Here is a 25,277-nt window from a genome sequence, read left to right as displayed (position 1 = left end):
CTGTTTGCAATTAAACATTTGTTTCTTGTTTTCTATTCTTGAAGTATCTGATTTTAATTTTCATCAAATTTATGCCTATAATGACATAATTATTTCAGAGAAATTAGAGAGCTAAATGACACATGATCCCTCTTGACGCCTGGCCACGTACTGAGTCACTGAGAGAGAGAGACACACTAAAGATTGAAATCTATCGAGAGAAAATATTCATATAAAAATTTTTGTATAGCCACATGCATTAAGTGATACAAAATTTTTTTAAGGCGTAAGTCATTCTATGATGCAACCACACAAGATATTTAAAAAAGGCATCCTGTTGGGAAGGGTATAAAAATAAACTACACCATGTGGTAATTTAGGGTCTGAAGGTTTCGGAGAGACCATAATCCCAAGATAAATCCTGCACCATCCCCCTAAAGCAGGGATCCTCAACCTGGGGTATGCATACCCCCAGGGGTACATGAGAGGAATTTTGGGGGTACCTGGCAGGTTTCTCAAAATGCTTGTTTTGAATAGCAGCAAATTTGTTTGTAGTATACAATGTGGCCTACATGTGCTAGGCTGGATGTGTCCTTCACTAGAACCAGGACATGTTAACAAGGTTAACAAGGAAACTCTTGGAGTTATATCACTTGAGAGAAAGCTCTCTTGGATTACAGTTGCCACAGAACCTTGCAAACCTATAATATTTGTTCTGATTTATTATTTTAAGTGTTATTCACACACACAGTGACTTATTTATCACTGTTACTAGTCCCAAGTTGCAACTAGCTGCAAGCAACACTAGTTCACTGTCATAATGATCGAAAATTGTCTGATATAGTTCCTTTTTGGTAAATGCATTGAATGTTAGTCACATATAGTGTCTCCCTGTGAGGTACCAGTTCCTATCGACACTAACTCATATAAACATACTAATATTAATTAAAAATTGTGTCTGTTCCACATATATAACACAATTTAAACTTGATAAACTAAGTCAATAAACCATGCATTTATTGTTACCCTTCCTAACGCTGCATTGTGGGTAAGGGGTACGTGATCAATACTGAAAGACTTCGAGGGGTACATAAGATTAAAAAGGTTGAGAACCCCTGCCCTAAAGTCTGAATTGAACTGCTTGGCCATTCTTTTTATTCAGAGGGGTGGGGGAGGCAGGGAGAAGGAAGGAATTTATATAAGTCAGACATTCCTGTTTGTCAGATCAGCCTTTCCCCTATTAGTCTGAGTTAGCAAGGGTCAACAGTAATGGGTAACGCTGGATTGTGGAGTGAAGAGGTGTTACAGTTGATTATGATGAATACACTGGATCAGTGGGTGGAAAAATCAACATGGTACAGGGGGGAAGAAGAAACATCGTTGCTTGACTTAGTATTCACGAAGAAGCCAGAGCCCCCTCCCAATATACAATACCTTAGTCCAATGGTAAGAAGTGATCATGTAACAATAATGTTGGAAATCCTTTAAATACAAGCTCGTATGCGTGTACAAGGTATGGGCTCTCATACGCGCATACAACCTCGTACGCGTGTATGATATCGCGCCTTACAATCGTATAGGGGCAAGTACATGCTTGTATTATTTTGTTTCTTTGTTTCTTTGGCTTGTATGCTACCCTGGGATGTACGTGAGTCATGCATGACTCCACCTACAATACCCGTCTAGCCATTGGGCATTGAGATAGGTGTGACGCCATATGACACGTCATCGCTCATTAGCCACTCATTATGTCCGTCTGCTAAGCATTCAGTATTGTTTTTGCCTTAGTTAGCACGCGTACGGAGTATTTTACTGCCATAGTGTTTTTTGCCCTACTAACTTGCCATGTCTGACCAAGCATCAGACTCTGACCCAGAATATGTGCCAGGGGATAGTGAGGATAGTGATGATAGTTGTGAGTGACTGATTATGACACAGATGATGACATAGGCAATGATGTAGAGCCTGTGGTTGACCAGGGGTGGGCCTAAGCCCAAGCCATGGGAGCCACAGCCGGATCCCAGTGGCACTGGCACCCACTAATCCTCCCCCCCTCCCCTCCCCACCAAGCCACTCAAGCCCATCATTGCCCATGTGAATGTGAGTACAATAATAATAATAATAATAATAATAATATAATTATGCATTATAATATAATTATTATTTTGTAAATTAGTACATAGGCTATTGGTAATACAATACTGTATTATTACATTATTATTGTTATTATTATTATTGTTGAGCAAAGAACATAATCTAACTACGTAATTGGGGTAAAGGTGTGAGGCTACACTGGTGGTGTACTTGGTGGTGTAATGGGAGATGCGGGTGGTGTGCAGGGCGGGCGAGCAGCAACCCACGCTTTCACCCATTCAAGTGGGTTTGCACCTTGTATTTTTATATATATATATATATATATATATATTGGGTTTGCACCTTGTATTTTTATATATATATATATATATATATATATATATATATATATATATATATATATATATATATATATATATATATACATTTCAACCATTTTTTTTGCTCAGCATATAGTAGAGACATCAATGAAGCGTATGTTAGAAATATTCAGGCCATAAAATATTTTTTTACATACGTAAACGTAACCTAAATTTACGCTATCGATGTGCAGCAACCAAACCTAACACAAACAAACGAAACCTACCATAAACTTCAATGAGGTGTCTACTATCTGTTGAACATAAAAATAAAGACATATGACCATAGAAAATGAGTGAAAACATGAGTTAATTGAGTGCGTAGTGGCAGCGCGCGTGACGGGTTTCAGCTTGTACACTGGGTGGGGCGCGGGGGTGGGGTGCCCTTGTGGCGAAGGGGTTAAATTGTGTAAGAGCAGATTTTGAAAAGTTAAGAAAATCTTTTGCTGATATTGAATGGAGGAATATTATGAACAGAAGGACAATACAGGGGAAATGTGAAATATTTCAGCAGAAATATAATGAAGGAGTGAAGAAATACGTACCTATCTAGAGAGTAAAGAAAATTATACATGCTTGATAGAATGCCAGATGTATAGGAGCTAAATGGGAAAAAGCTAAATCTTGGAAGAAACTCAAGCAGCAGAGAAATGAAACAAGAGACAGCAATATAAGGGTGCGGAAAATGAATATATTAGAGTAAAGAAAGAGGAAGAAACTTTGAGAAAGTTGTGAAAAAAAGTGAAGATGAATCCAAGCTTTTATACAAATTTATATGTAGTAAGTTGAAGAATAAGGAAACAATAGAAAAAATAATTAAAGGAGGGAAGACATATCCAACAGCAAAGGAAATGAGTAAAATAATGAATGAGAGCTTCAAAACTGTGTTCACTGAAGAAGAGGAATTTACTGAACCAAATAGGACAGTGTTGCTGAGGATTGCAGGAAACCATAGTGCACAAAGAAGATACTGGAAGACTACTAGATAATTTGGATGTCAGAAAAGCAATGGTGCCAGATGGTGTATCAGGCTGGGCACTAAAGTAATGTAAAGAGCAGCTGGTAGATCCAATTTAGGAAATGGTTACAAGTTCATTAACAGAAGGAAGAGTACCACTGGAATGGAAGAGAGTTAATATAATCCCAATATTCAAAGGAGGAAAGTCAACAGAGCCATTAAATTACAGACCGGTGTCACTTGTAAGTGTTGTGGGGAAGATATGTGATATTATCAAAGAAAAATGGGTTAAATATCTGGAAGAACAAGTTATATTGAACAGAGAATTTGGGTTCAGGAGAGGAAGGACAGGACAGCAGAGATGAATGGGTAGACATGGTATACCTGGACATAAAAAGAAGGCTTTTGATAAAGTCCCTCATGGCAGACTACTTTGGAGGTTAAAGAGCATAGGAGGACTGAGAGCAACTTTATTAGATTGAATAAGGGATTACTTGAAAGAGAAAGAGATGATAACTGTGATCAGAGATACATACTCATCTTGAAGTAAAGTATAAAGTGGAGTGCCACAAGGGTTAGTGTTAGCCCCCATTATGTTCTAGGTTTAGGCAAATGACATACAAAATGGGATAACCATTTATATTAATTTTTTTGCTGATGATGCGAAACTGCTAAGAGTAATCAAAACTCAAGAAGACTGCTTGCTGGTGCAGGAAGATATAAACAAAATTTATGAGTGGAGTAAGAAGTGGAAGTTAGAGTTCAATGCTAAGAAATGTCACATAATGGAATTAGGAAAGAGTATGAGAAGACTGGTATGGAACTAACTGGTGGGAGAGTAACAAATAATGAAGACTAAAGAGGAAAAATATCTGTGAGTGGTTATACAGGAAATTCTGAGCCCCCAAAAACACATAAGTAAGATATTTGGATTAGCATATAAAATGTTGATTAATATTAGAATGGCATTTCAAATTTTCAATACATGGACAAAGACATGATGGAAAAAATTATTACGAGCATGATACGTCCAAAGTTGGAATATGCAGCAGTGGTGTGGTCACCGAGCTTGAAAAAAATATATAAGAAGATTAGAACAGATCCTGAAGATAGCTGCAAAGATGGTGCCAAAACTAAAGGACCTAACATATGAAGAAAGGCTGAAGGAAATGGAACTGCCAGCCTTATAAGATAGAAGAGAACGATGAGACCTAATAACAATGTATAAAATAGTAAATGGTATTGAAAAGATTGACAAGAAAGACCTGGTGCTGGTGACATAAGAAGCTGGAAGGACAAGAGGACATGCAAAGAAGATTAGGATGAGGCAGTGTGTGAAGGATATTAGAAAATAGTTTTCCATATAGAATGGTGGAAAAATGGAATGCATCGAGTGAAGTTGTTACAGCACATAATGTGCATAACTTTAAAGAAAAATTGTATAAATGGAGATATGGAGACAAGACACTATGAACCCTGCTCGAATCCTGTACAATGGTACAAGGTTGATACTACTAGGTAAACACACACACACACACATTTAATTGTAAAGAAATAGTGTGGGAAGACTACTAAGTGGTGAACGGTGGTGAGTGGGCAGAGGAATTGTTAAAGGTAGCAACAAATAACTTGATGACACAGTGGGTGAGATCACCAACAAGGTGCAGGGGACAAGATGTTGCAGCAAGGTTGGATTTGGTATTTACCAGGGGCATCTCTCTAAAAGAGGAAATTGAACATAAATGTCCCTTAGGGAGAAGCGATCATGATGTTCTAAGCTTTGAGCTGGATACGGAAATAAGCACGAATAAGATTGTGGAACGCATGGAGGAAAAATTTAATTATATTAGGACAAATTATAACCATATAAGGGAGTTCTTTAATGAAATTGACTGGTCCGTGGTATATCAGGAAAGGGATTTGCAATTGAAATACGATAAATTTATGGATTTCTATAACTCTGCTGTGAAAAAGTTTGTGCCATATTACAGAAAGAGGACATTAAATAATATACAGTGGTTTAATAGAAATTGTGAAAAAGCAAAAAGAACAAAGAAAAGGCATGGAAGAAACTTAAGAAAAACAGTGATGTATTATCAAGAGAAGTTTACAAAACAGCAAGGAATAGATATGTTGAAGTAAGGAGAACAGCACAGAAGGAATATGAACAGAGGGTGGTGGAAAACTGTGATAGTGACCCAAAAATGTTTTACAAATTCATAAATGGAAAACTAAATATAAGGGAGGCAATAGTAAAGGTAAAAAATGGGGAAGAAGTATATGAGGATGCTGGAGATAAAGCTGAAATTTTGAATGACAACTTTTGCAAAGTGTTTACAAAGGAGGAGCATTTTATGGGAGGAAGACCTATGGAAATAGAGCAAATGCCGGACATCATGGTTACTAAGGAAGATGTAAGGAAAATTATAAGTAATCTGGATATTAATAAATCAATGGGGCCTGATGGCATATCTGGGAGGTTGCTAAATGAATGTAAGGATCAATTGTTGAACCCCGTATTTGATATTGTGGAAACCTCCATATGAACAGGATTAGTCCCGAAAGAGTGGAAAAGAGCTGACATTGTGCCTATATATAAGAATGGTAGTAGAATGGAACCGCTAAATTATAGACCAGTATCGTTGACTAGTATATTGTGCAAGGTATGTGAAGAAGTAATTAAAGCTAAGTGGAGTGAGTATCTAGAAAGTGAAAACATTCTGAGTGAAAGACAGTTTGGTTTCAGAAAAGGAAGATCGTGCATATCCAATTTATTATGTTTTTATTCAAGAGTGACTGACATACTACAACATAGAGAGGGATGGGTGGATGCTATCTACCTGGACTTGAGAAAGGCCTTTGATAAAGTACCACACAATAGACTGATGTGGAAACTAAAGAAGATTGGAGGAGTAAATGATAAACTAGCAAAATGGATGGAAAATTACTTAATGGGAAGAGAAATGAGAACAGTGGTGAGAGGAAGGAAGTCCGAGTGGAAAAAGGTAACCAGTGGAGTTCCACAAGGGTCAGTGCTTGGCCCCATCATGTTTTTTATTTATGTTAATGATATGCCAGTAGGAATTGACAGTTACATGAACATGTTTGCGGACGATACTAAAATTATGAGGAGAGTAAGGAATGTGGAAGATTGTAACAAGTTACAGGATCTTGATAAAATATATGAGTGGAGTAAGGAGTGGCAGATGGAATTTAATATAGACAAGACCCAGTCCCCAAGTGGGGACCACTGATCTGGAGTAGTGTCGTCCCCTGGGTTAATTCTTAAGAAATTAATATGGGCCGCCGTGGTACAGTGGAACCATGCGTGCTTTGGGTTCCGAGGGGTCTCCAAGAGCACGGGTTCGAATCCTGTCCACAGTCCGAGTGTAGGTTGGGCTTCCTCACTCGGGGCAATGGTTTCCTAGCGGGTGGGCTTTGAGATAGGAGATACCCTAAAAAGTATCGCCTTCAGCCCAGAAATTCCCGTGAAAAGCCCACATGGTATAAAAAAAAAAAAAAAAAAGACCCATGTTATGAAAATGGGAAGTAATGTTACGGATTGTGCCTTGATTTTCTTCATTTTATTGTCTATATATATTATTATTATTATTATGTTTATGATGAGTGAATTTAAATGTAGAATAAGGAGTAATGTCTTGGCGCAGGGGCTATGCGTTTTTTTGTTGCCCCCGTTGCATTGTGACAGCCCGCGCTCCTTTTGTTTCTTTCTTCCTCAGCGGGCGCCTCCTGGGATGGATGTGTTTCGGTGGTGTTGGAGAAATTTTGTGGTGATGTCGTGGGTATAAAGTGTGTTGGTTATTTGTGCTCCAGTCCTAAAGGTTGGTGGTGTTGTCTGTGAGATTTTTGTGGTGTTTATAAGGTCTGGCAAGACCAGCTGTGGTGAAAACAAGTGATGTGGAGAGGCTTTTGAGCAGGAAGGACTGCATAGTGGCAGTGGTGACTATAAGTGGATCTCGGAGACTTTTCATGGGTTGTGTAGTGTTTTCTTGTTGGTGACGAATCTTTAGGAGGTCGTGGCATCAGCTGAGGGAGAGCACGGGTGAGGTGTGAGGTGGAGCGTGATTTTGGGGATAATTTGCTTTTGCTCATACTGTGTTGAATTAGGAGTGTTGATGGGATGTTACTACAGCATTTCTTGATTTGTGGAGTTAAAGATGAATTTTGAGAGTATTGATTGATAGCAATCCATGTGTCCAACTGTGGCCTTGGATCTTATCTCAGTTGACATTTGTGGGGACCACTGATCTGGAGTAGTGTCGTCCCATGGGTTAATTCTTAAGAAATTAATATTTTTCCATGATTTATATGTGTACCATTGATATTTTATTTTTTATTATTTCATGCATTGCTTATATTTTCTTTATGTAATATACCTATGTTTATTTATGTCTTGCTTTTGAATTATTCCAATTATTAACGTAACTGATCATAACACCAGAGTGAAGCCTTGGGAGACTGTTGGAGGTAAGCAGTTATAATACGTAGTGTTGTGCAGTGAGTAGAGGCCACGGACGGCTGGGGAGGGTGAGATTTTCTCTTAATATCCAGACCCTTAAAACTCCTGAGACAGGGATAATGTAATCTCGTCTTTGGGAGCAAACCGACCGTGAGTGAAAACTTTGACATGGGGGCCCGTCCGGGATACTGAATAAGTTGAAGTAACAGGGTGTTCAGTGTTGTAAAGTGGTGAACTGTATAGTGTTATGATATATTGAAATTGCTGATTGGTTATAAACAGTTTCAAAATGGCGAGTGAACGAGTTAATGATTTCATGGAGAGTGGAGATGTTAGTTTAATGAACCAGATGAGCAAAGAGGAGTTGTGTTATGTGGCCCATGAATTACAGGTGGAGTTGAGTGCTGAGGAAATAGTGGCGATGAGAGTGGAATTAAAAACTGCTCTGAAGGAGAAAGATTGGTTCAAAAGAGTGAGATTAGTGATGATGAGAGTATTGGTGTTGAGCACCGTAGAGACTTTGAGGGTTTTGAGATGACTCCATTCGCTGGATTAATGGAAGGCCTTTCGGGCAGTGAGAAAATAGAGATGTTTAAGCTGCAGATGGAAACAGAGAAAGAGAGAATAAGGGCTGATAAGGAGGTTAGGTTAAAACAGGCTGAGTTAGGGTGTGGCAGAAGAAAGGGTGGTGATGGAGAGAAGGAAGTAAAATATGTGCCTGAGTTCATTGAGGGGGAGGAGAATTTCTTCCTCCAGTTTGAGAAAACTGCAAAACTTAGGAAATGGGATGTTGATAATTGGGCATTGTTAGTCCAAACCAAGTTTACGGGAAAGGCCAGGGAAGCTTATGTGAATTTGGATGATGAGGAAGTTGGTGATTATGAGACCATCAAGGAGGCTGTGCTTCGCTCCACCCTGTTAAGCCCCAATGTGTATAGAGAAAAATTCCGAGGTGTGAAAAAGCATTCCGGGCTCACATACTTAGAAATGGCATGAGATTGCGGACTGAAGTTTGACCGGTGGATGAAAGCCGAAAATGTCGAGACGATAGAGGAGATGAGGGACGTGATATTGATGGAGCACTTTCTGGATCAAATATCTCATGTTATAAAATATGAGTTAATCTCTCATGGTGTAAAAGATATTATGGAGGCTGGCCGTAGGGCAAACAACTACTTTGAGGCCCACGGGATAAAAGTAGATGAGCCACAAGGATGGAGAAAACCCTATTTCAACAAGGGAAACAACAACAATAACCATAACCACAAATATAAACCCAACTTTCAAACAAACTTCAAACCTTATTATAAATCCAGCCCTCCAAAAATCAACTTCTATAATAGTAACCAAACAACACCTTATTATAACCAGAGACCTGTGGCTCCTAAAAGCTGGTAGGTAATGCTCCAAGTTACCAGAGAGGTGGAAAATTTAACCAGGAAGAGCCTGTTAAATGTTTGGGCTGTTGAATGAAACGCCATGGGTTGTGGCAGTGTAAGAAATCCAACCATAAACAAGTGGCAGCAGTAGCAGCATGAAGGGATCCAGTTGGAATACTTAGAGAAATGTTCCCACAGCCACCAGAGATCAATGAAGATTTTAAGGACTTTGTAATAGAGGGTGTGGCCAAGACAGTGGGTGGTGTTGAGAAGAAAATAAAAATACTGAGAGACACTGGAGCTAATCAAAGTGTAATCCTGGAGGGAACACTTCCATGGTCTGATGAGAGTGATGCTGGCCATGAAATTCAGTGCAGTGAAGCTGGAGGCAAATTCAATATGCCCCTGCATAATATGTGGTTGGACTGCGGGTATGTCACAGGTGAGGTGACAGTTGGAGTAAAAGAAGAACTGCCTATAAAAGGAATAGACATGCTTCTGGGAAACGACTTAGCAGGAAATAAAATCATTCCTAGCCTACAAATGGTGGAGGATCCAGTAAAGGAAATGGAGAAAGAGGTCCATATGGCAGTTAACCCCAGTCTAACAGCGGAGAAAGATTTGGTGCCAGAAGTGTACCCTGTCTGCGCAGTCACCAGGGCGATGGTGAAGAGGAAGGCTGCTGAAGGCAATACAGAGGACATCCAGGAAGGTGTGGGCCTGGATGCTTTGTTCATGGAAAATGAGGAAAGTAGTGATGAGAGGCATAGAGACTCAGAAAAAGCTGAAAATTGGGTGGAGCCTCGAATGGACTTTGTAGTGAGAAGGGGACAGTTGGTGAAAGAACAGCAAAAAGATGAGAGTTCGAAAGACATGTGGAATGAAGCAAAAAGGACAGATGAGGTTGATGATAAATTTGTGGGTTACTTAGTGGAAAATGGCATTTTGATAAGAAATTGGAGGCCTTTGGATGCCCCACCCAGTGAACATTAGAGAGTGAAAAGGCAAATTGTAGTCCCTAGAGCATATAGAAAGAAAATTCTGGAGATGGCACATGAAGGAAATTTGTCGGGTCATCTAGGAGTTAGGAAAACTTTGGGAAAAATTTTGTGCCACTTTTACTGGCCGAAAGTGAAGACTGATGTAGCAGGCTTTTGTAAAACATGTGAGTTATGTCAGAGGGTGGGCAAACCAAATCAGTTGATTTGGCCTGCCCCCCTCCACCCTATCCCTGTGGTGGATGAACCCTTCTCAAAAATTGTGATGGATTGTGTGGGCCCATTACCAAGATCTAGGAGAGGGAATCAATACATATTATAACCATAATGTGTGCATCCTCTAGGTTCCCTGAAGCAATTCCCCTCCGGAGTATTAACTCTAAAATCATTATCAGGGAGTTAGTTAAGTTTTTCTCATGGGTTGGGATTCCAAAAGTGATTCAGTCGGACAGGGGGAGTAATTTTACATCACGCTTGTTTGGAGAAGTTTTAAGGGGATTAGAAATAGAACAGAAATTGTCAAGTGCCTACCACCCTCAATCCCAAGGATGCATTGAGAGGTTTCATCAAACCATAAAAAATTTTTTGAGGATGTATTGTGTAGATATGGGAGTTGACTGGGATGAAGCCTTGCCTTGGGTATTAGTTACTCTGAGGGACAGTATACAGGAATCAACAGAGTTTAGTCCCTTCGAGTTAGTCTATGGCCATGAAGTGAACGGACCTCTCAGGATGGTGAAAGAAAAATGGTTAGAAAGAGAGGATCCTGTTAATGTGGTGAGATATGTGTCAGAATTTAAGAACAGAGTGACGAGAGCTAGAAAAACTGCTCATGATAACCTGAGGGAAAGTCAAAATGAGATGAAAACCTGGTATGACAGGAAGGCCAGGGATAGAACATTCCGACCAGGTGATAAGGTCTTAGTTCTTTTCCCAGTGCAAGGTGATCCTTTTAGGGCCAGATTCTGTGGACCATGGGAGATGGAGAAGAAAGTCAGTGATGAAAACTATGTAGTGAAAACTCCTGGGAGAAGAAACAAGAACCAGTTGTGTCACGTTAACATGTTGAAACCATTCTATGAGAGAGAGAAGGAAAAGGTGCTAAAAAAGAATGATGAAGAAAAGAGTGTAAATGTTGTGAATGCACAAACTGAACAGGAGGAGAAATGGGCTGAGGAAAAGTTTAGCAAGTGTGAAGGGATGGTGTTGAAAAATTCTGAAGTGTTGGAGAACATAAAGTTAAAGTTAAAGCACATGGATGTGGAGAAGAAAGATAAAGTGATTGAGCTGATTGACAAATACAAAACTTTGTTCCCCGATGTGCCTAGAAAGACTAATGTAGTGGTGCATGATGTGGACGTGGGGGATGCCATGCCCATTAAACAGCATCATTACAGAGTGAACCCACAGAAAAGGGAGATTATGAGAAAGGAGATTGAGTATATGCTTGAAAATGGAATAATTGAACCAAGTGATAGCCCATGGAGTTCTCCTTGTGTATTAGTACCTAAACCTGGACAAGATTCTTTCCGTTTTTGTACTGACTATATGAGAGTAAACATGATAACAAAGGCTGATGCGAACCCTATCCCTCGAATTGAGGATTGTATTGATCATGTAGGGAATGCCAGTTTTATCACTAAAATGGATTTACTTAAGGGGTATTGGCAAGTGGAAATGACAGACAGAGCAAAGGCTATATCAGCATTTGTAACCATGGATGGTTTATACCAATACAAAGTTCTTCCGTTTGGAATGAAGAATAGTGGGAGTAGTTTCCAGAGGTTAATGAATATAGTGTTGAAAGGTGTTAAGGGATGCTCTGTGTATATTGATGATATTTTGTTGTATACTGAGACTTGGGAAGAACATGTGGAGCTGCTGGAAGAAGTTTTCAAAAGATTAGATGAAGCTAACCTAACCATAAACCTTACCAAGAGTCATTTTGTTCAAGCAGATGTTGAGTATTTAGAATTCAAGATTGGGAGAGGTGAAGTGAGGACAGTTGAAGCCAAGGTAAAGGATATAGTTGATCTTCCAGCCCCCACTAACAGAAACGAGATTCTCAGATTTTTAGGAGCAAGTGGTTATTACAGAAGCTTTTGTAAAAATTTTCAGATGTAGCAATGCCCTTAACAAAGTTGTTGAACAAAAAGTCAAAATTTATATGGGATGAGAAATGTGAGGAGGCTTTCCAGGAGATTAAGTCAATGTTAGTGAATGCCCCTGTTCTTCATATGCCAGACTGTTATAAACATTTCTTATTGTATGTAGATGCTAGTCAGTATGGGATAGGAAGAGTACTGATGCAAGAACACGAGGGAGTTGAACATCCTATAGGTTATTATTCAAAGAAATTACTGCCATACCAGTTTGCCTATAGTACAATTGAAAAAGAGATTTTGGGACTTGTGTTGAGTTTAAATAATTTTGAAGTGTATGTGAAAGGCACTGGTTACCCTGTACAAGTGTATACTGATCATAAGCCCCTTGTTTTCTTGCACCGGATGAAGAACTCTAACCAGAGATTGATGCGGTGGTGTTTGATATTACAGGATTATGATTTAGAAATAAACCATGTGAAAGCTAAAGATAATGTAATAGCTGATACCTTATCCCCCATTCCTCTTGGTTGTGAGGCATCCGGATAGGTGCCTCACGCCGATTTTGGGAGGGGGATGTTACGGATTGTGCCTTGATTTTCTTCATTTTATTGTCTATATATATTATTATTATTATGTTTATGATGAGTGAATTTAAATGTAGAATAAGGAGTAATGTCTTCGCGCAAGGCTATGCGTTTTTTTGTTGCCCCCGTTGCATTGTGAGAGCCCGCGCTCCTTTTGTTTCTCTCTTCCTCAGCGGGCGCCTCCTGGGATGGATGTGTTTCGGTGGTGTTGGAGAAATTTTGTGGTGATGTCGTGGGTATAAAGTGTGTTGGTTACTTGTGCTCCAGTCCTAAAGGTTGGTGGTGTTGTCTGTGAGATTTTTGTGGTGTTTATAAGGCCTGGCAAGACCAGCTGTGGTGAAAACAAGTGGTGATCTGGAGAGACTTTAGAGCGGGAAGGACCGCATAGTGGGAGTGGTGACTATAAGTGGATCTCGGAGATTTTTCATGGGTTGTGTGGTGTTTTCTTGTTGGTGACGAGTCTTAAGGAGGTTGTGGCGTCAGCTGAGGGAGAGCACAGGTGAGATGTGAGGTGGAGCGTGATTTTGGGGATATTTTGCTTTTGCTCATACTGTGTTGAATTAGGAGTGTTGATGGGATGTTACTATGGCATTTCTTGATTTGTGGAGTTAAAGATGAATTTTGAGAGTATTGATTGATAGCAATCCATGTGTCCAACTGTGGCCTTGGATCTTATCTCAGTTGAGATTTGTAGGGGACCACTGATCTGGAGTAGTGTCGTTCCCTGGGTTAATTCTTATGAAATTAATATTTTTCCATGATTTATATGGGTACCATTGATATTTTATTTTTGTATTATTTCATGCATTGCCTATATTTTCTTTATGTAATATACCTATGTTTATTTATGTCTTGCTTTTGAATTATTCCAATTATTAACGTAACTGATCATAACACCAGAGTGAAGCCTTGGGAGACTGTTGGAGGTAAACAGAGTTATAATAGTGTTGTGCAGTGAGTAGAGGCCAAGGACAGCTGGGGAGGGTGAGATTTTCTCTTAATATCCAGACCCTTTAAACTCCTGAGACAGGGATAACGTAATCTCGTCTTTGGGAGCAAACCGACCGTGAGTAAAAGCCTTGACAGTAGATACAGACCAAACTGGGATTACAGGCTGGGTGATGAGAAAATTGAAGAGACCAATGAGGAGAAAGACTTAGGAGTAACCATGCAAAACACTTTGTCACCGGAGAAACACATTAACAAGAGTTTTTGGAAAACATATAACATGCTTCAAAATATTGGCCTTGCGTTACACTACCTAGATGAAGGAATGATGAAGATATTATGTACCTTAATAAGACCCCGGTTAGAATATGCAGCTTGTGTCTGGTCACCGCATATGAAGAAAAATGTGAAGAAGGTAGAAAGGGTACAGAGGCTGGCAACAAAGATGGTACCAGGACTCAGGGAGTTAGACTATGAGGAAAGACTGAGGAAGCTGGGGTTGACCACATTAGAAGAGAGAAGAACAAGAGGAGACATGATAACTATGTATAAATTGGTGAACAAGATTGACATACTGGACAGAGTTGATAAAGGTGACTACAAGTAATCAGCTCCGAGGACATGGAAAAAAGCTAATAAAAGACATCTGTCTAAATGACGTGAGAAAATACAGTTTCCCGCATCGTAGCATCGATAAGTGGAATAAACTGAGCAGTGATGTCGTTGACGCGGTGTGTGTCAATCAGATGAAAGAGAGATATGACAGGAATGGACAAGGAGACAGGACACAGAGAGCTTAGCTCGGACCCTGTAATACACAAATAGGTAAATACACAACTTAATAAGACCCCAGTTAGAACATGCAGCTTGTGTCTGGTCACCGCATATGAAGAAAAATGTGAAGAAGGTGGAAAGGGTACAGAGGCTGGCAACAAGGATGGTACCAAGACTCAGGGAGTTAAGACTATGAGGGAAGACTGAGGAAACTGGGGCTGACCACATTAGAAGAGAGAAGAACAAGAGGAGATATGATAACTATGTATAAATTGGTGAACAAGATTGACATACTGGACAGAGAGTTGATAAAGGTGACCACAAATAATCATCTACGAGGACATGGAAAAAAGCTAATAAAAGACATCTGTCTAAATGATGTGAGAAAATACAGTTTCCCGCATCATAGCATTGATAAGTGGAATAAACTGAGCAGTGATGTCGTTGACGCGGTGTGTGTCAATCAGATGAAAGAGAGATATGACAGAAATGGACAAGGAGACAGGACACAGAGAGCTTAGCTCGGGCCCTGTAATACACAAATAGGTAAATACAAATAGGTAAATACACACACACACACACACAGGAAGTGGTGTCAGCAAAGAGTGTGCATAGTTTTAAAGAAAAAATTGGATAAGTGTAAATATGGAAATGGGGCCACACGAGCATAAAGCCCAGGCCCTGTAAAACTACAACTAGGTAAATACACACACACAGACACAGACACACACACACACACACACACACACACAGACGAGACGCAGCAGAGGAAGGACGCGATACCGTCGCTCCCGAGAATCAGCTGATCTTCACTACCTTTGTTTGGGTTTACAGTGGCCTGGGCGATAAGTGTGGACTCATTTTTCCTTTCATGAATACAGTGTTAAATAATAATGAGTGAGAAAGATATTCCATCTAAATGCAGGTATGTGACAAGGGAAAGAATGAAAGCTGATGATGACAATGTTGGTGAGGAAGGAGGAGAATTTGAAGGCTTTGATACGGCGCAAACTTCACTATTTGATAGAGTCTTAACTATCGAACGTAAATTAGATAAATTGATAAAGGAGAGTATGGGAATGAAAGAGAATGAAGAACAGGATAAAGAGCTCCAGAAATTGAAAGAAAGGATAAAAGAGTGGAAGAAAACGAAACTAGGCTAAGAACCGAAAATGAAGAATTAAAAGTCCAAATAGCGAACTATAAGAAATTGATGGAAGAAGGACTCGTAAAGCCGAGAAAGAAAAAGAAAAGCTAAAAGATCTAGTTAACAAAAAAGAAGAAAGAGTACAAGACGTGATTAAAAAAGAAGTACAAGCATGGAGAATCCAAGATAAGAAAGACAAGGAATCATTTCAAGAAGTATTTCAAGAACAGTTAAAAGAAAGAGATGAAAATATGACAAGCAAAATGATAGGAGTCCTCAAGAAAAAGAAAATTTAGTAAGAGAAATTTGGAAAAAGAAGAGTGTAATTATTTTTGGACTGAAAGAAAAAATGTTAAATATAGACCAAGAAGGGAAAAAGACAAAATGAAATCAGTAAAAGACCTACTAAAACATCTGAATGACGAGGATAGACAGAACTTAGAAGAGGAAGTAGAAGAAATCCATAGAATGGGACCATATCAAGAAGGAACAGTGAGACCAATTAAGATATTACTAAAATCACAAGCAGCAGCAGAAGAAGTACTATATAGAAAACGAAACTCAGAGAAACAGAAGGTTGCAAAATATATATATATATATATATATATATATATATAAAGAAAAATAGAAACGAGGAGGAAAGGAAGAGACACAATGAACTGGTGGCAGAAGCAAGAGAAAAAATAATGAAAGGTCAGAGGAGGAGAAGAAGGCATTTTTGGAGAATTATAGGAGACAGGATAAGGAAATGGTATATAAAAGAGAAAGAAGAGAAAAGAATGGAGCAAGTTTAACTAAAAATGATAAGAACAAGAGATTAAAAATGATGTATACAAACATAGATGGGATTTTATCTAGTAAATTAGAATTAAGAGATTACATAAAGAAAGAAGAACCAGATATTGTATGCCTGGTGGAAACAAAGTTAAATGAGGCAATAAAATAGACATAGATAAAAGGTATAATATATGGAGGAGAGACAGAGTGGGTAAAGGAGGAGGAGGAGTCATGATGATGTTAAGGAAGGAGATAGTGGTAAATCAAGTGGAGTTTGGGGAAGGAAAATCAGAAATACTGTATGTTAAGATGCATATTAACAAAAGGAGTTAACAATCATTGGAACATATGTGCCACCAAAACAAACTCATGGACTAACCAAGAATATAGAGACATGATAGATGACACAATAAGGAGTCTTACAAGAATCATTAAGGAAAGGAGAAAAGTGATATTGATAGGAGATTTCAACTGTAAGGAGGTAGACTGGGAAAATTATGAAAGTGGTATGGGGAAGATGCCTGGGAGATAGATTCCTGAACCTAATGATAGATAATTTGATGGTCCAAAGAGTAAAGGAAAACACAAGATTCAGAGGAAACGATGAGCCGGCAAGATTAGACCTAGTTTTACAAGGGATATACCAATTAACGATGATATAAGATACAAGTGCCCATTGGGAAAGAGTGACCATGTAATATTAGAGATGGATATAGAAGAAGGAAAGGAAGATAGAGATGAATCATACAAAGGAGACCGATTAAATTACAGAAAGGCTGATATTGAGAATCTCAAGAACTATTTTAAAAACGTAAACTGGGAGGAGATGGAAAACTCATTAATGGTTCAAGAGAAATATAACTTATTTTTGGAAATATACAAAACTGGGGTCAGGGAATATGTTCTGAAATATAGACCTAAAGAAGAAGGAAAGAAAGATTGGTTTAATGCAAGATGTGCTAGGGCAAAGGAGAAACGAGATGGAGCATGGAAAAGGTGGAGAAGAAACAGAAATCCAGAAAATAAGGAAAACTTCAAAACAGCAAGAAATGAATATGCTAAGGTGAGAAAGGAAGAAGAAAAGAACTATGAAAAGGACATTGTCGAAAAATGTAAGGAACAACCAAAATTGTTCTACAGATTCATAAATGGAAAAATAAGACAAAAGAAACAATAGAAAGGTTAAAAGGAGAAAACGGAATGGTGGAAGACCCAAAAGTATGGCAGAACTGTTAAATAGTAAATTTCATGAGGTCTTTACTAAGGAATCCAAATTTGAAAGACCACAGGGTAATAGAGAGACTGTCTATATGAAAGAGATTAAAGTAACCAAGCTTGAAATAAAAAAGTTGATGACGGAATTGGATGAGGAAAAGGCAATGGGACCGGATGAAGTCTCAGGCAGAATACTGAAAGAATGTAGGGAAGAACTAGCAAGTCCAATATACAACATCATAAAATGCTCAATAGAAAATGGAACAGTGCCAGTGGAGTGGAAAAGAGCTAAGGTGGTTCCCATATGTAAAAGCTGAAGGAAGGAAGAACCTTTAAATTACAGACCGGTATCACTAACTAGTGTAATATGCAAGATGTGTGAAAAAGTAATAAAGAAGCAATGGATCGAGTTTCTTGAAGACAACAAAATATTATCAAATAGCCAATTTGGTTTTAGAAAAGGTCGGTCATGTGTAACAAATTTATTGAGTTTCTACTTTAGAATAGTTGATAAAGTACAAGAGAGAGAGGGATGGGTTGACTGTATTTATTTAGATCTAAAAAAGGCTTTTGATAAAGTGCCACATGAAAGATTACTATGGAAGTTAGAGGAGAAGGGTGGCTTAAAAGGAAGCACATTGAGATGGATGAAGAATTACTTAAGGGGGAGAGAAATAAGGATGATAGTTAAAGATATGAAGTCCAAGTGGAGAACAGTAGACAGCGGAGTGCCACAGGGGTCAGTATTGGCACCAATACCTTTTCTCGTATATATAAATGACATGCCAGAGGGAGTGAACAGCTACATAAATCTGTTTGCGGACGATGCGAAACTGTGCAGAGTCATTAAACAAAAGAGGATTGTGAAATACTACAGGAAGACTTAAACAAGATCTGGAAATGGAGCAAAAAATGGGAGATGGAATTCAATGTGGACAAAAGCCATGTCATGGAAATGGGAAAAAGTGAAAGATGACCAGTGGGAATCTATAAGATGGGAGATGGAGTAGAACTAGAAAAAGTAAAAAAGGAAAAGGACTTGGGAGTGACAATGGAAGAAAATAATCAACCGGTTAGCCATATTGATAGAATTTTCAGAGAGACGTATAATTTGCTAAGGAATATTGGAGTAGCATTTCACTATATGGACAAGGAAATGATGAAGAAATTGATAAGTACTAAAATAAGACCTAGATTGGAATATGCAGGAGTTGTGTGGACTCCCATAAAAGTAACACATAAGAAAATTAGAGAGACTACAAAAAATGGCTACAAGAATGGTTCCAGAATTTAAAGGGATGGCATATGAGGAGAGACTAAAGGCAATGGATCTACCAACCTTGGAGCAGAGAAGAGAGAGAGGGGATCTGATACAAGTTTATAAATTGATTAACGGAATGGAAGAAGTGGATAATGAGAAACTGATCCTGAGAGAAGAATATGACTTTAGAAGCACAAGATCACATAGTAAGAAACTAAGGAAGGGACGATGTCTGAGAGATGTTAAAAAATTTAGTTTCCCACAAAGATGTGTTGAGACTTGGAATAGTTTGAGTGAGGAAGTGGTATCAGCAAAGAGTGTACATAGTTTTAAAGAAAAATTGGATATGGAGACGGGACCACACGAGCATAAAGCCCAGGCCCTGTAAAACTACAACTAGGTAAATACAACTAGGTAAATACACACACACACACACACACACACACACACACACACACACACACACACACACACACACACACACACACACACACTCACACACACGGGACATCGTCGATGGCGGATGTGGTAGCTGAGCTCCAGAGCAATCATCTCTAATTCTACAGTTACCATTGCCTAAGAGTAACCAAGGTGGGAAAGGAGCTGGTACGAGTAATGTTTGTCCCGTCTCCATATAGTCATGTTAACTGTTGATTAGCAAAATAATGTCCAGGGAAGGTAAATATAAACTGTAGCCTGCGTTTGAGCCATCAGCTGGTTTGTTTACATCTGTGCAACATGGCGGCCGTGAACTCGAAAGATGAATCAGACTTCACAGGATTTCAAGGAATAATGGAGAAGAGCGCTTATGTGAAGAAAATTCTGGAGTTGGAAGGTAAAATTGAAAAACTGTTTGAAAAGTATGTGGGCCTGGAAACGAGTTATGACAATGTAATGAAAAAGTGTGCCGATATGAAGAAGGAAAATGAAGCACTGAAAGAGGAAGTTAAGCTAATTAAAGTGAATTGCAAAAATGTGGAGAATCTCTAGGAAAAGTGATGGAGAAGCAGGCTGAATGGAAAAAGTCAGGAAGTGGAAAGAAAGGAGGTAAATTACAAAGTTGCAAGTCTGGAAAAGGAAATCAAAGAGTCTGGGAGAAAACTTTGGGCCTTGCTGAAATTATAGATCAACAGATCATAGAAGAGAAGATTGCTGAGAAAGTGGTGAAGGTTATTAAATCAAATGAGACATTGGTGAGGGAAACTGTAGACAAAAGAGATGTGTGGTGATATTTGGTGTGGAGGAGGATAAGACACCGAGTAAAATGGAGAGAGAAAAACATAAAAAGGTGATAAATAATATCATTAATGTGGTGCAGGAGGAGGAAAAGACCTAGTACAAGAAATAGAGGACTTCCATAGAATTGGAAAGTTCACAAGAGAAGGTATGAGGCCAATAAGAATCAAACTTAAGTCACAAAAGGATGTAGATGAATTGGTGGAGAAGTCATGGAGGCTAGCCCAGCAGGAAACAACAAGGAAGATTTGGTTGAGAAGAGATCTCGGTGAAAAGGAAGAGAAATGTTAAATGAGTTGAGAAAGGAGGCTTTGAAAAAAATGAAGAGGACAGAAGAGGAGAAGAAAGAGTTTTTCTGGAGAATCTTGGATATGAGACTGAGGAAGTGGTTCATAACCCAGAAAAGTACAGTAAGAAAGGACTAAAGAAACTTACGTATGAGCGGAATGTAATGTATTCCAACATAAATGGAGTGATATCGGGATTTTAGAACTCAACGATTACTTGAGGGACAAGAACCCAGATATTGTGGGTCTTACTGAAACAAAACTGAGAGAGGGAGAAGACCTGATGATGGTTGGAGAAGGAAATATAATGTTTGGAAAAGAAATAGAGTAGGTAAGATGGGAGGAGGAGTGATGTTGCTGGTTAAAAAAGATATAAAGGTGGATCAAGTGAAAGAAGGTATGGGAAAGGCAGAAATGCTAAAGATCAGAGCAGAAACTAATGAAGGAAAAAGAGGCACTACATAGTGGTGTACGTACCACCTAAGACAAATGCATGGTCAGTACAGGAATATGAAGAAATGATAAGTGATACAGGAACATGTCTGGAAGAAATGTTGGGTGGCTGTGAACGAACTATAATGATGGGAGATTTTAATTGTAAAGAGGTGTGTTGGGAGGACTGGTCAATGGAAGGATCAGAGACAACATGGGAAATACACTATTGACACTGGCAATGGAAAATGTGTTAACTCAGTGGGTCAAAGAAGATACTAGGTTTGGAGGAGAGGGAGCATCGTCAAGACTGGACTTGGTCTTTAGTACAGAGCCAATGGTCATTGAGGAGATGAGGGTGGAGTGCCCTTTAGCAAAGAGTGATCATGCAGTTTTGGAGTTCAAGGTGATAGATGAAGAGAAATCTAGAAGAAATGAAGAATATAAAGTGGGAAGATGGAATTATGCCAAGACAGATTTTGGAAACCTAAAGAAATTCTTTCAAGAGACAAATTGGATGAAATTCAAGAGTGCTAAGGAGCAAATGAAAAGTGGAAGGAATTTATAAAAATATACAAAGAAGGTGAGAAAAATTTGTACCAATAAGACAACATAGAGAAGTTGGAAAGCAGGACTGGTTTAACGATAGATGTGAAAAGGCTAGAACAAGAAAAGAGGATGCATGGAAGAGGTGGAGAAGGAAAAGACGGATTAAACAGTGGGAAAGTTACAAAAGAGCAAGAAATGAATATGTGTTGATTAGAAGAGAAGAAAGAAAAAACAAGAAAAGGATATAATTGATAAATGTAAAGACCAACCAAGGCTTTTTACAGACATGTGAACAACAACATCAAAAATAGAGAAAGTATTGAAAGTTTAGAAGTAAATGGAGTATGCAGTGAAGATCCCAGGAAATGGCAGAGGCTATGAATGGATGCTTTCGGAAGGTATTCACAAAGGAGACTGCTTTTGACAAACCACTGGTAATGGAACAGAAAGGGATTATGAAGGAGTTTCAAGTAACTGTGGAGGAGATCAAGAATATGATGGGGAGTTTAGAAGTGAGAAAAGCTGTGGGACCTGATGGGGTATCAGGATGGATTTTAAGAGAATGCAGGGAGCAACTGGCAGAAAAAGTTTGTGAAGTAATTGATGCCTCATTAAGGGAAGGTGTAGTGCCCCAAGACTGGAAAAGAGCTAACATTGTCCCAATCTATAAAGCAGGTAACAAGAGGGACCCATTGAACTATAGACCAGTGTCACTTACAAGTGTGGTAGCTAAGATGTGTGAGAGGGTGGTGAAGAATAGATGGACAGACTTCTTGGAGAAAAATGACATACTTTGTGAGTGTCAATTTGGTTTTAGAAAAGGGCGTTCATGCACGACAAACCTGATATGTTACTATTCGAGGGTGATAGATGTAATACAGGAAAGAGATGGTTGGGCTGATGGAATATATCTGGATTTAAAAAAGGCCTTTGATAAGGTACCACACGGAGACTGATCTGGAAACTTGAAATGGTAGGAGGAGTGCATGGCAGTTTACTAAAATGGATGGAAGACTTTTGGTAGGAAGAGAAATGAGAACAATAATTAAGGACAGACCATCAGAATGGGGCTTGGTGGAGAGTGGAGTTCCACAGGGATCAGTGTTGGCACCAGTAATGTTCGCGGTCTACATAAATGACATGGTGGATGGGGTGTCCAGTTATGTGAGCCTATTTGCAGACGATGCAAAATTGTTAAGAAAAGTGAGATGTGACAAAGATTGCGAACTACTCCAGGAAGACTTGGACAGAATATGGAAATGGAGCTGTACATGGCAAATGGAGTTCAACACGACAAAATGCAAGAAAATAGAGTTTGGCAAGAGTGAAAGAAGAATCAGGAGTATGTACAAGATAGGAAATGAAGACATAAAACCAGTCATGAAGAAAAAGACCTTGGGGTGACAATTACCAATGACCTATCGCCAGAGAGACATATAAACAAAATAATTGGAGAAGTATTGAACTTATTGAGGAACATAAGAGTGGCGTTCGTATATTTAGATGAAGAAATGATGAAGAAAATAATTACTGCAATGATAAGACCGAGGCTTGAATATGCAACAATACAGTGGGCTCGAACTTAAAGAAACACATAAGGAAACTAGAGAAAGTACAGAGGGCTGCAACAAAATGGTGCCTGACTTAAGAGATTTGACTTATGAAGACAGACTGAAAAGAATGCAACTTCCGACCCTGGAAAACAGAAGAGAAAGGGAGACCTGATAGCAATATACAGAGTGATGATTGGCATGGAAAAAATGGATAGGGAAGATCTGTGTATGTGGAATGAAAGAATGTCGAGAGGGCATGGGAAAAACTAAAATGGCCACTTATAGGAGAGATGTGAAAAATATAGCTTCCCTCATAGAAGGGTGGAAGCATGGAATAGTTTAGACGTGGAAGTGGTCAACGCAAGGAATATTCATGATTTTAAGAAAAAGCTGGACATTAATAGATATGGAGACGGGACAACACGAGCATAGCTCTTTTCCCGTATGTTACAATTAGGTAAATACAATTAGGTAAATACACACACACCACACACACACACACTTGACCTTTCTTTTTATCATCCTAACTAAAACTTACCCAGTGGGACAGAGGAGGGCAGAAATTCGTTCTTCCTCCTCTTCAAGGCGGCGGCGGTTAGTGATAGCAGTTTTGGTTCGTGTGTGCTGCTGATGAGTGAGCAGGTTGAGAAGCTGATCCACTAAATGCATGGCCATGTCACAGTCTTGGGAGAAGTCCACAATGCTGCAGAAAGTTCAGATATGATTGTCAAATATGCTACATTTCTGTTTTTTTCTTAAAAAGCAAGAGTTTTAATGATTTAATAATGGTATGCAATACAAAACTATTCAAGAAGACAAGGAACTGATAGAAGAGAATTCAAAATTGAGCAAATATGTCAATTTTTATTTTTTTTAGGTTATGGCCTACAGCACCTGTAGGTCTACTTGAAGAGTATGGGAAGTGCTGTTCAGCTTCCACCCATTAGCGACATAGGCAATTTATTTATAGTGGTATCCATATTAACCCGTACAGCGTCAGCAGATCTGAGACTTTGTGATTTCGCCAGTGCTGGCCACATCATGGATTTTTTTATTTTTTGCTAAACCAGTCTTAAATGATCTGAAACAAATGAAAATGACAGTCATTCCTCCCAGAGCTGACTGGATGTGGTATTAATTGGTGCGAGATGTTTTGCGCTAAGGTTAGCGATTTAGCAAAGCCTTATGTGACTAGTTTATTGGCTTCCTCGTTTTTCACCAGTTGATCCCCGAATTGGACACATGCATAATATCGTTCCTGAGTTGAAAGAAAAACATGTCATGTTTTGCTGTTTGGGAGTGTTTGTGGCTAAAAATAGACACGAGATATCACAAGGGAGTGTTGCCTTTCACGGTGCAAATATTTTCCGAGTAATATGTACTTGTTTTTCCTTATAACATAGCAATTGGAAAATTCTTATTTATGTCATACAAAGTTTTCACTACCACAATATAACAGTTACCAAAAACATCTGAAAACGTAAGAGTAAGTAATGGAAATTACGCTTTGTTCATATCAGCGGAGTTGAGGCGTCAGTTTCCCGCTACACCGAGCTGAAGGCAGCAGAAACTGCTAAAGTTCAGATATGTAATAAATAAATACAGGAAGCATTCATGTTAGCAGGGACGAGGAGGCAGCATGAGCAATGTCTACAGTGCATTATGGCAGTATAATGGTAGGTTTTGAGGACGCAATACCTCCGAAAACACGAGGAAGCTCGCCGACGTATCTCATACGTCTCTGACGCCCGGTTCGCTCAGAGTAGCCGACGTGTCTTGTACGTCTCTGACGCTGTACGGGTTAAGACCCAAGCACATCTTCGGTGAGATGAGATGGCAGTGGTGCCATCAGGATAAAATAAAGATGGGAAAGATGAAGAAGTAAAGTTACTGTTTTTGGCCAGATGCCAGACGTAATGAGGGGAATTTGAGTTTGAAAGATTTTGACATTTTCTATTTATAAAAGAGTGTTTGGCAAGTTGAAGAACAGACTAGGCATGATTCCGAGCAGTAATATAAAGTGCATGAAATTCAGGAGGTGGAAGGTTCAAGTACCTTTTTGTGGGCAACCTTTCTATCATGTATAGCACATGAACAAGGTGTGTTAAACCAAGGTTTAGAAGGTTTAGGTTGAGAAAAGAATGAGGAATGTACGCCTCCAT

The 25,277-nt window shown here is 39.0% G+C and overlaps 1 protein-coding gene across 6 annotated transcripts in view; it reads right to left on the bottom strand.

The window, feature by feature from the left end:
* Positions 1–25,277, bottom strand: part of LOC123511364 (bromodomain-containing protein 7-like) — a 473,159-nt gene that overhangs the window by 113,997 nt on the left and 333,885 nt on the right. For all 6 annotated transcript variants that reach the window (XM_045267176.1, XM_045267179.1, XM_045267177.1 and 3 more), the window contains one exon: positions 23,654–23,818. In XM_045267176.1, coding sequence (XP_045123111.1) covers positions 23,654–23,818 — 165 coding nt within the window. The remainder of the gene's footprint in view (positions 1–23,653; positions 23,819–25,277) is intronic.

This window comes from Portunus trituberculatus, chromosome 31, assembly GCF_017591435.1.
Source record: "Portunus trituberculatus isolate SZX2019 chromosome 31, ASM1759143v1, whole genome shotgun sequence".
Classification (NCBI taxonomy): domain Eukaryota; kingdom Metazoa; phylum Arthropoda; class Malacostraca; order Decapoda; family Portunidae; genus Portunus; species Portunus trituberculatus.
This window is presented reverse-complemented; position numbering and strand designations above follow the sequence as displayed.